The 12675-nt window shown below is 35.5% G+C and overlaps 1 protein-coding gene across 1 annotated transcript in view; it reads right to left on the bottom strand.

The window, feature by feature from the left end:
* The window catches only part of LOC309556541 (uncharacterized protein), a gene marked incomplete at both ends in the record, with an annotated part of 150708 nt that overhangs the window by 27946 nt on the left and 110087 nt on the right, over positions 1-12675 (bottom strand). Inside the window, 5 exons of the mRNA XM_082258985.1 lie at positions 1509-1626; positions 4593-4671; positions 8335-8375; positions 8468-8515; positions 10374-10392. Coding sequence (XP_082115111.1) covers positions 1509-1626; positions 4593-4671; positions 8335-8375; positions 8468-8515; positions 10374-10392 — 305 coding nt within the window. The remainder of the gene's footprint in view (positions 1-1508; positions 1627-4592; positions 4672-8334; positions 8376-8467; positions 8516-10373; positions 10393-12675) is intronic.

Raw genomic sequence — 12675 nt, 5'->3', positions numbered from 1 at the left:
CTGTATGGACTGCCTAGGCACCCTTATATATAAGAATATGTATTACTATTTTCAGGAAGAGCTTAAGGGTAGAGTACTGCCTAGGCATTGTTAACACTTCTAGATGTTCCCTACTATAACATAGCCTATCTTCACTTTTTAAGTTTAGGTCCACTTTAGGTGAAAACTAGTAATTGTATGCAGACAATGGGGTTGAGTTACTGTGCAAAATCTGGCGTAGCTCTACATAGAAACCAATCAGCTTCCAGTTTTTTATTGTCAACGTTTAATTGAATAAGCTGAAGTTAGAAGCTGATTGGCTATCATGCACAGCTGCACCAAATTTTGCACTCTCCTGTTTCAGCAAATCAACCCCAATGCCTTTTTTCCTCCCACAAAAGCCTAATATCAAGAATCTTTGTTATACATACAGTTTCTTGAAAGGTCCCCTGTGCTTCATAGACCTAAGAGGTCAGAGTCCATGTTTTCTTATAGAAAGGGGTTTGTACATTTTTATCTACTTTCTGAGAGAAAGAAGATCATTTGGTGGTTTGGTCATTAGTTATTTGCAGACCTCCATCAATTGTACATGAGCGATTTCAATCTTATTTACAGATCTATACCCTTTGGAATGCTGTCCTTAATTTGTGGAGATGTGTCCAATGTTTTTGAGAATTGACTGTATATCTAATTAGTCTGAGCTATACTCATCATCTTTTTCATTTCTTGAATAATAACCAATAATAATTTTAATTATTCAAAGAAAATGCTTGATATACTGCATTTGTTTGATATATAACAAGAAGAAAGAAGAATTTGTTTTCAAAGGCTCTGTACATGGTGGGGGCAGATGCACAGTTTCCACGTATTTGAATATATTATAACATATTGGCATGTTGTACATTACTTGTTGGCTTTAGTGTACAAGGCAAAGAAAATTGCCCCAATTACGACACATGAAACTAGAATAAGGGCTCATGCACACTGCATCTCAAAGAAGTTCAAGAAGTTGCTCCTACGGGCTTTTGGGCTCTCATTTTGTTCTGCTTGGAAACTCCCCTTTATTTTAGCCAATGTGTTCATGCACACTGGAGCTTACAGGAATATGTCCCTACAGGCAGAAAAAAACCCCCACCAAACTTGCGTTTTTGAGAGGAGCTTTCGAGCAGAAAAACCACCTAAGTGCCCAAAAACGTGTGAAAAACGCGCAAAAAAGTGTTAAAAGTCATGAAAAAGCTTGAAAATACACACACATGAAAAAGGAAAAATTAGCCGAGGGGAGGGTTTATGAAAAAAAAACAAAAACACTTATGCTCAAAGAAGCTCAATAAAAGCGTGCAAAAGAGCACACAAAAAAAGCAGAAGCTTCTTCAAGCTGAAATAAAAGCTCAAATGTCTGTAAAAGCAGCTTTTTTTTTAGCTGCGTTTTAGTGTGCATGAGCCCTAAGTTATAATGAAACCTCCAAGGAATGCAAATTATAAAATAGACATTTATTTCTAATGAAGTGAAGGACACAAAGTTTTCATACCCACTTTCCTTGAATACTGAGATGTAATTTGGTTCCCCCTCCCAAGGTTTGAAGTCTATGCAAGATTTGAGTCGGTAACGTTCAAAAGCTTCTAAGACAAGTGCTTTCGTATTGATATCTGCAATAAAAGAAAATAATAAAATACTATTTCTTTGCTGTTAGATAATACAATGAAACATTATGTAACCGTGTTTAGAATTACTAGTCTAAGATTATGCATGAATTATGAATTTACTCATGGAGTAATAATTGAGTAATACAGGATTATTATTGCATCAAAACTTTCATCTTTTTCACTTCTCAGGAACAATATAAAATGGATGGAACTTGTTTCTTCTTATGTCATAGTGACTTTGGATTATATCTTCTTATTATTTTTATATTAAAATATCTTTTCAAATTAGAGTGATTTTTCACTGCAATGAACGTTATGTCTGGAAATAACATTATGTCTAAGATATTAGTTTAAATACATTTTAAAATGATACAAAGTAAATTGGCAACTGACATTTCCAAAGATATGACAACACATGGAATGTCAGAAAGGTCAAGATGGGCGTGTCGACCTGCGGGCATCAGGCACGCCCGCACGTCGACACGCCCATCTTGGCCTTTCTGACATTCCATGTGTTGTCATATCTTTGGAAATGTCAGTTGCCAATTTACTTTGTATCATTTTAAAATAAAGCGTTATACTATGCCATTGGAGTCTCCTTTTATCTTTGGAGGTACATGGTGTATTAACCTCCCTGGCGGTATGATTCTTTTGGATTTTAGGTGCTGAAAGCAGTGCCATTATTTTGCATGTAATTCTTAAGAATGAGCAGCCCAAACCAACTATTTACATATTATTTGTTTTACTGTGCGTTCTTCTTTATAACATCTCGGGTATGATAAAGTTTGAAACACAAAATCATGAATTATAATATAATAAAAAACTATAAAAATGTTAAAGTATGTATATATATATATATATATATATATATATATATATGTATATATATGTATGTACATGTATGTATGTGTATATATATATATATATATATATATATATATATATATATACATATGTATATGTATATATATGTATGCATATATATATGTATGTATATATATATATATATATATATATATGTATATATGTATGTATATGTATATATGTATGTGTATATATATATATATATATATATGTATATATATATGTATGTATGTATATGTATGTATATATAAATATATATACATATACATATACATAAAAAGTACAGTAAAACTGCGGGAAAGGGCACTGGGGGGCAAACTAATGTGATTTTCTTTATTTAGCATTGTATCAGTGTGTTTTGTGTGTTTTACATTTGGATTTGCCGCCGGTTCCACCCCCCTGTGAACGTCACGTCGCAGGAGACGGAAGGCGGGGCACGGAGAGGATCGGGAGGAAGATCCGCCGCTAGACACCGCCGGGATTCATCGCTGGATCCCGGTGACAAGGTAAGTAACCCCGCTTTCAGCATCCAGCGATGCTTCTGGAGGTACCCCATGTGTGGCTCGGGGGTTACCGCTTTTGGCTCTGGAATTTAACCCCGAGCCACGCTCGGGAATACCGCTAAGTAGGTTAAGCTGAGCATTCACTAGAGGTCTGGAGACGCTACTTACACATGTGAAAGTGATCGCTACCGGTGTTTGGTGTATTGCCTGTGCCTTGGAACATAATTTGGAAACACGCTTGTTTTGACCATTCTTAACTGATGGTCAAGACGTTCCGGTAAGCGGACATCCTTATTTGTGCACGTGGTGGTCCCTTCCTCTCCTTTTTTGATTCTACTCTGGTTTTGGACTTCCCAGTTCTCTGCCGTTTTGGGGTTCATTATATCATCCTGTTTTGTGGGACTCTAAATTTGACCTTGATTGGCCTCTTTTTACACAGAATGTTTGATATATGTTGGCGCTGCACTTTTCCTATTTAATTTTCTGTGGTCCAATTTACCTATGTACTGGCCACCTTCATTTATTTATTTATTTATTTATGATTCACGTCCATCATTATTTTTAGTGTGACCTAGCGCGGTTGGTTTTTGTTTATTTCCTATTATTCATATTATTGGGAAGCATTTTATTATAGATGTAAATGATAGGCAGTACGCTCATCACAGATCCCTAAAAGTTATTTCCATTCTAATGCTTTATTTTTTCAGTTTTTCTATAACAATTTTTGTACACCAACAAAAAAATATTTGAAACGTGTTGTGATTTATGTCTTTCCAAATTAAAAGGATTTTTTTAGAAGTTAAACATTTATACTATTGGATTAAAGAAAAACTAAGGCTTTGTAAGGTTAGCAGATTTTACAAAACAACTTCACATTTAGCTCTAGCCAGAGGAATAGAGACAATTGTTTTTATAATTTCTTAACATACCACAGATGAAAAAAAAAATAGTTATTTAAATATCCTAAGCATATTTAATATATATTGAAATATCCTAGATATCCTAGGAACAGTATAGCAAAAAAAAAATGTTTTTATGTACTGTAAATCTGTTAAATATACAGTCCATTAAAACTCTGTATACGATGAAAAAAGCAAAGGATATCTTTAGTTTAGCAAAGGATATCTTTAGGTCAAACATATTAGAAGAACAAGGTTTATTGGCTGCTAAAGTTATAAATAGTTTTCCCTGATACATCCTATTGGTCAGTGAGGGTGCTCATCATTAGTATGAATAAAAGGTTTCAGAAGCAGAAAGGGGAAGCAATAACTTATTATTTACAGGAAAAAAATCTAAAAAAATATACAGTATATGAATATATAGAATGGATCTACAGATGACAGGTTTGTTTTAAGAAAAAAATTAACAAAAAAAAAAAAAAATGATTATGCAGGGATTAAAGGTGGTCAAATGCTATTTATATAATATATGATATATAAATAAAAGCTTTAATCATTTATTTGAATTTCTGTTTTAAGAAACTTTTTGAATCTGCTAAGGAGAAGCCAATTCACACAAATATACATATACAAACATATAATAGAATATACCACAACAGTATATGGTCAATCACATGTCTACATGTGTTGTTTAAAAACATACCCAAGCTGTCCTCTAAGTAGTATGGAACCGGTATTGGCCACCGATAATTGTCACCAATGATTGAGTTTCTTTCATTTGGCTATATGAAAATGCAAAGATGTATTTATTTATTTTAAATCTATATAAGTCATGAAGAATGTTACTTAGTACAAAGAACCACACAGGAGTCATCAAAAAAGGACAGTAGTGATGTAAATTTACCCCAGGACAAGCAATTAGACAACATATTTTAGTTGATCTGAAAAGTAGAATCTGGGTTCATGGGTTTGGGTAGTGGGAGCTGAAGAAGGACCAGAATTGGTGCTGTCTCCATTTATTTTTTAAAAGACTCCACAAACTGTTGCCAATATATATACATTTTGTAAAGTAATAATAATAATAATAATAAAAAAATATTATTTGGAAGTGCAAACATCATAAAATGGTAATGGTGACTAAACCACTTGCCACACAATCGCACATATATATATATATATATATTACAATTTTCAGCCAGGGATTTGCTATCCCTTTAAAAGTGATCCAATCTGATGATTAGCTGCTGGATCACATTTTCACACATCAGAAGGTGTTGTCCTCCAGTGATAAGAGACCAGAATATCTGTGATCATCTCTATGGTGTGGGAGACCGGAAACAATGAGCGTTTCATCGCTTCCAGTTAGGGCAAATGTAAACAGAACCATTTGTTTCTTTTGAAAGCATGAGATCAATATATATATATTTTTTAAACTCATGCTTTCAAGGGTAGAGGAGAGATGTCTCCATCATGGTGACCTATCATGCTTTTTTGCTATCACAAGAGCTGTTTACATTTTTGGTAACAGAAATAAAAATGATAACAAAATTAAAGAAATAGTGTAAAAATAAAAAAATAAAAGTTAATAAAACATAATAAAATATGTAAAAAAAAAAAGTGTCCCCATCCCCTCATTCTCACACGTGTTTGCACTGCACATGTGAGGTATCTCCACAAATGTTCTAGTGAGAGCAATAGTTCTAGCTCTAGACCTCCTTTGTAATTCTAAACTGGTAGCCTGTAAAAAAATTGAAAGCGTCGCCTTTGGAGATTCTAAAGTATCATAGTTTGTTGCCACTCCACGACAGTGTGTAATTTTAAAGCGTGACATGTTAGGTATCTATTTACTTGATGTAACATCATCTTTTATATGTTACCAAAAATTGCGTAATTTGTTTTTTGCATTACAATTCATTAAAGTGTATTTTTTCACCCAAAAATTGTGTTTGAAAAGCTGCTGCGCAAATACTGTGTGACATACAAAATTGCAACAGCCACCATTTTATTCTCTTGGGCCTTTGCTAAAACAAAAATATATAATGTTTGGGTGTTCTAAATGATTTTCTAGAAAAAAAAAAAATACAAATTTTTACTTGTAAACAAAAAGTGTCAGAAAAGGCCTAGTCTTCAAGTGGTGAACACATCAATTGTGTTTAGGTTGTACATTTTCACGTTGTACACACTGTAGTTGACAATACATCCATTCCTGATAGTTCAGTTGTAACTTCAGTTTCCTACCTCACATTACTTCTAGAGGTATTATGTGTAAACACTGGTAATTCATAAAAGAGCCTTTTATGACCGGTGCTATATAACATAATGGGATAATTACAATGGGCTATAAACAGAATTTCTAGAAGATAAGCATTCCTTAGTTTGAAACCTACAGTACATGGTTTTATTAGATAAAGATTATATATAGGTCTGTAAGTTATTCATTCAAAGGCAACCCTGTTAACCCTAGCCAAATAAAAGTTTAAAACATATGAAGGAACAAACATATAATACTGTACATATATAAAAACCATTGACCATGCGCAGTCTAGAGAAATTTCCATATGTGCTCTTTAGATGGATATGTTTATTAACAAAAAAAAGTGATTTTAGATTTCATCTGCAAATAGCACTGCAGGCAAAATCTGTAATGTGACTTTCAAAAAATAAAAAAAAATAGGGAATTTTAAGAACAGAGATCTTAGAGACAAGTCAGAATCAATGGTACAATATGCATTTGAAGATTGATTGATATATTTGCAATTCGGTAAAAATATACTCAACAATCCATACTACAGTTGAGCACATTTTGTACATAGCAGCTGTGTAATAGGAGTTTTGGCGCTCAAACACTGCAATTAAGGGAGGTATTTAAACTGAGCTTGAATAGCACACTGACAGGCAGATCTCTGTGACAAAGGTGGATGTAAGGTAAGTGTATTGCTGGCAGATGACTATTGTGATTAGATGGCTATATGAGTCAATGCTTTAAGTGGCCCAAAAGAGGTGCCGGTACTCTATTATAGCCTATAAATTTTGCCGCCCCCCCACCCCACATCAGGGTCCCACAGAGCACCCCCCTGGCCTGGAGTTGGAACTCCGGAGCAGAGAGACTCACTGGTGGTGACTGGTCTGGCTCTGGAGTGGGAAATATTATTGGGGGAGGGGCAATTGAGGGCGCAGATGTAGAAAATGAGCGTACTGGTACGCTAAGGCACACAGAGAGGTGGCGGTATGCTCAAGAGCCATATTTGGAAGTGGCAATTCTGAGTACCAGTGCATACCGGCCCACTTAAAGCACTGATATGAGTATTATATGCTCTTATTTAAATATATCATTATATTTAGGAGTCCCTCTCTTTGATGGCAAGGTCTATGATATGGCCAATACATATGGATATATAAAGTGCACTCTGTGAAGCATCTGCCTCATGTATACAGTGGTCCTAACAGAGGTAATTATAGAGATAGACATGGATCATTCCTGATTGTTTTGATCCTTTGGCTACACACTTTTTATGTCACTTGTTATCCTTTGATACGCTTGTTCCTGGTTACTCTCTATTATCTTTGTATATATATCTCTTTTGTAGATCCCATTTACGTTGATGTAATATTAGACGAAGAACGCGTCTGGTGCCTGTCATTTTGGGGTTCCTGTGATGATTTTGAGAGGATACTGATTGTGAATTCTCCCCCCAATTCCACATATTTGCAGTCACTCTATTGCATATAACCTCTGGCATAGATCTGCCTGCACTGATCTGCCCCTCAACGCATGTGTCTGCCAAGGTCTCTATCGCAGCTGGGTCAGTACATATTGATTTTGGTTTTGTAGAATTGATTGTATAGCTAATGTGGAGAAATATATACATATAATGTTTTGAATTAAGCATTTGAAATGTTATTGTTTATATTAAATATACTCTTCTATATATTTTCTGTAGAAATATCGGTCTGCCTTGGTCTCTCTGGCCCTGAGGAAGCCCTGTTGCGAAACGCGTCGGCTTGCTGGGGACCCTAGACCGTGCTATCTAGAGACCGTAACATCTATTGAGATACACTGTATCAGCATTCCCTATGGGAATATATTTCTACACATGCATTTTTCTCTTTTTCGTTTATCCATTTTTTCTATGTATTGATAGTATATGTTGTTTTTTGTCTTTTTTATATACATACATTTCTGTTCAATAAAGAGAGTACTTTTTAATCATATGGTGTGATAATTGTGATCATCCTCTCTCCAATTGCCCATACAAAGCCCAATCTTTTTCTTTATATTTTGTTGCATACAATATTAGGGGTTTGGGCACATTATCACGGCAATTGTTATTCGTTACATTTTGTATCGCTTTCAGCAAATGTTGGAGAATTGTGGCTGGCATTTTATAGACATAATAGCACAAAGACTAATGCAACTAAATTACAGGTTATCAATGTGTGCTTACAGCAATTTGGATGTCTCCTTCGAACAGATTCAGACCCTGTGCTTAATAAGAAAATGAACACATTAGTACACTGCCGAACAAATGATTTTACAGCCCAATATTCCACACAAACACATATGTGGTTATAGCAAACCTTGATTGATGTCAAAAATGTCGCTGTCTTTTCCAGCATCCACATCAACTGTAAGATACAATACAATAATGTCAGAGAAGCAGTAAACTACAGTCAATACATATTTCTAATATATATATATATATATATATATATATATATATTATATATATATATATATATATATATATATTTTTTTTTTTTTTTTAGATTCAGAGTATAATATGTAAATTGATGTACGAAATATTACATTTATTAAAGTGTTGTGTACTGTGAACATACACGTTTATTTATTTAACATATTTGAAGAGGTTTCTTTTCAATCTTCATTCAAACAATGCCTACAGATAAAGGTGATATACATGATTAAAAAAACACAAGAGTGACATTTTTGACCACTCCTTCATGCAAAATTCCTTCAACTGCAAGATGCTTGAAGGTTTTCTTGTATAAACTGCTCATTTCAATCCTCTCCATCCGATAGTTGAATGGGATTCAAATCAGAGCTTTTGACTTGGCCAGTCCATAACCTACCATTTCTTCCTTTTGAGCCATTCCTTGATGGATTTATTAGTGTTCAGTACTTCTAAGCATTGTCATGTTTAAAGATTTTAATTTCTGGTTTAACTTCAGTTTTTGGACAGGTGACCTCACATTCTCATCAAGAAGACAATGTTATAATGGAGAATTCATAGTCAACTTGATGACTGCAAGTTTGCCAGGCCTTGAAGCAGCAAGACAACTCCAAACAATAACATTTTCACCACCATGCTTTACAGTGGATCTGAGACTTCTTTTTTCTGAGCTACCGTCTTTAGTTTGTGATAAACATTTTACTGTAACTGTGGCCAAACAACTCTATCTTTGGTTTGTCAGTCCACAGCACATTGTTCTAAAACGTCTGGTCTTTGCCTATATTTTCAGTGGCAGGGTTGCTCTAATGTTATTTTCAGAAAGCAAATGCTTTTACCTGGCATACTTCCCTTGCAGGTTAAATTGGTGCAATCTCTTTCTGATTGCTACACTTTGAAATTGATGCTAGCCATACACTGATAGTTATTTTTGTTCATCCTACAGGGCTGAAAAAAAAAAAAAGATTCCTCCATCCATATTATACAGCATGGATGAATTAATTTTCCACTGTGGCTATTGTATTTTTACAGCCAGCCTCGCTGCCCCCCCCCCCCCCCCATCATATACCACAATTAAATTTCAATCTGCATACTGTATAGGAATGTTCTAATCACTGGCACCTATTTTAGAACACTGGATTATATTTTCATAGATTTGTATTGGTAGTAAATGTAGGGGCGTATTTACCTTCTCTACTTTGAAAATCGGAATTTTCAGCAATTTAGATTATGAGAATGAATACAGCATGCCAATTACAGTATATATGTATTATATATAAGTGTATAGCTTTCATACTGTTTATACAGTGCTCTCTTAGAAATAACATTTAGGGAGAATTAATAAAAAGTGTTTAAAACAAATTTCATCTTTATCTCAATCAGCTTTTAAAGTTTCATTTTCTAAGATTTGTGTAATAAATGAAAAATAGTAGTTGAATGATTGCTATGGGCAACTGCACCAGTTAAGATATAACTTGTCTCAGACACTTCTTATTAATTTCCCATCTAATTTTTGTCTGTTCAACTATATTTAAAAAGTCAATAAAGAGGAGCTTCAGGCTCCTTCAGAAAAAAATTCAAAGTCAACAGCTACAAATCCTGTAGCTGCTAACTTTTAATATTAGGACACTTACCTTTCTAGGGATCCAGCGGTGTCCTCACCTGAGCCGATTCTTCAATCAGCTATGGGGAGCTGGCGCTGCCATCCTAAGGGAAACCAGCAATGATGCTGGATTTCACTCACTCTATCTGTTTATCTATGTTCCTATGAATTAACCTACAGGACAAACACTTACCTAAGATTTCCTGAATAGCCTGAAAAACAAAACGTTAAAAAAAATGTAAATATGGACATTATGCAAATTTTACATTGTATTATTAATGAGATTATGATTTCTAGTATTATCAGCATAAAAAAATCTGTATCTATACTGATTTTCTGAAAATTCTACCTGTCTGGCTGTCTCTGTAGACAGCACTTACTAGGTTACTGACCTAGAACAAGGATGATAAGAATTTTCTGAAGGTCGTAAATGGCATTATAATATGTCTTTTAGCATAAACGTTAACAGGTTAGGCAGGACAACTAAAACCAGGTACTGTACGCACACACAGTTTTTTTTTTTAACATTCAACCAGAGGGTTTAATGAAAAAAAAATGACAGACAGCGCATCGGCTCAAACATTATTGATGCAGGGATCTCTCCCTCTGTTCTGTTGTATTCTGACAGTGGGACCCCCTCCCCATCAGAATACACTGATCAGCGCTTGTAGCCATTTGCTGAATGTGCTGATTGAATGCTGGTTTTCCAGCATGTCTGTTCAACAATGAAGATGTTTCATTGGCCAGCCCATTGCTGAATGTTTTCTATAACACTCATATGATTTTTTTTTCATCTGACAATGCTGCCAGTTCTGTTATATCCTTGCTCATTCAATGCTCTATGCTAAGTTGTGTTATGTCATCAGGCAAATTGCTTAAAAGCAAATGTCTTTTTTGGAAGCTCTTTTAGATCAAATTGTTATTTATAGCCTATTATTCCGATTATCTCCTAACCTGTTAGCTTTTAGACTATCCCTGAAAACCCTCCTCTTCAGAGAAGCCTATCCTACCCACACCTAACAACTATACTTCCATTCTCTCCATCAGCCCATCCTCCACCGTTATTGCCTTTTGTTTCACCTGACCCTCCCTTCTAGATTGTAAGCTCTAACGAGCAGGGCCCTCTAATTCCTCCTGTATTGAATTGTATTGTAACTGTATTGTCTTCCCTCACATTGTAAAGCGCTGCGCAAACTGTTGGCGCTATATAAATCCTGTATAAAAATAATAATATTAATATTTTTAAATATGTGTGGCTAATTCTAAAGGTTCAAGTCATTCTTGAAGCTGTCTGAATTGTAGGACAATTTTGGCGCTTTTCCACTGCATGGAACCGTACCGGTTCGGCACCCTTTTGTGCTTTTCCACTGCTGGTACCGCATGGTATAGGGTCGGAACGGTTCGGTACGGTACGGTATAGGTTTGCTTTTCCACTGCATGGAACCGAATGGTACGGTACGGCTCTGAAAAAACAGTACCTACTCGATTGTGGTTCCAACAGGTACCAAACTGGTACCATATCCCACAATCCTTTGCATGCAGTCACTACTAGCCACTGATTGGTCAGAGAATCCCACCCACCCCGTTGTTATCCCACCCACTTAACTTAGTACTACTTTAGTGGAAAAGCAAACCTATACCGTACCGTACCGAACCGTTCCGACCCTATACCATGCGGTACCAGCAGTGGAAAAGCAAACCGGGCCAAGCAGGGCCGAGTAGAGCCGAGCCGGTACTTGCAGTGGAAAAGTGCCATTAGAGCACATGTTTGACCAACTTAACCTTTTGAATACTACCATTTATGTAGCCTTTCATCACTAATACTTCATTTTCAGAGCTGTGATCATTCGGAAATTCTTTGGTCATACAAAATTGCACTCAAATTGTTTTTACATCACTTTTTGTTTAGCTAGATAGAGATTTATTTTGGGGGTTTTTAATAAACACTGTTTTTTATTTTTGAAAAAAAATCCTGGTGTTCTAACTGCTTATCACATTTCTTGAAACCCTAAAATACGAGGACAGTACAAATATCCCCAAAACTGATTAGTTTAGTTTGGAACATAGCTTTTACAGTGCAATCAGAGTGCAGGGGGGCAGGACTAGGGATGAGCTTGGGGTTGAACAAGAAAGTTTGCTGTCATTGCTGAGCCAATGACCTGAAGGCAGAAGATTCCAACCCCACGGCTGACCTACCCAAAGGGTTGAGGATGGTTGTGACATTATTGATCTAATATGGGCACATGACCGTAATAGAAAAATGTAATTGACCTAACATAGGCACGTGATTGTATAAGGTCAAGGTCATTAGCCTATTTTTTATTTTTTTTTATATGGCCATGTTAGGGTAATGATATCAAGAGCATCTCTGCCTCTTTGTATACGTGCAGCTGCAGGGTGGGAAAATTCCTACCCACAGCTTATTGGCCCTGCAATGACAGCTAACTTTTGGATACAGACTTAACCCAAACTCACCCCTAGTCAGGACTATATAA

The sequence above is a fragment of the Pelophylax lessonae genome, assembly GCF_965119305.1.
Source record: "Pelophylax lessonae genome assembly, chromosome: 5".
NCBI lineage: Eukaryota > Metazoa > Chordata > Amphibia > Anura > Ranidae > Pelophylax > Pelophylax lessonae.
This window is presented reverse-complemented; position numbering and strand designations above follow the sequence as displayed.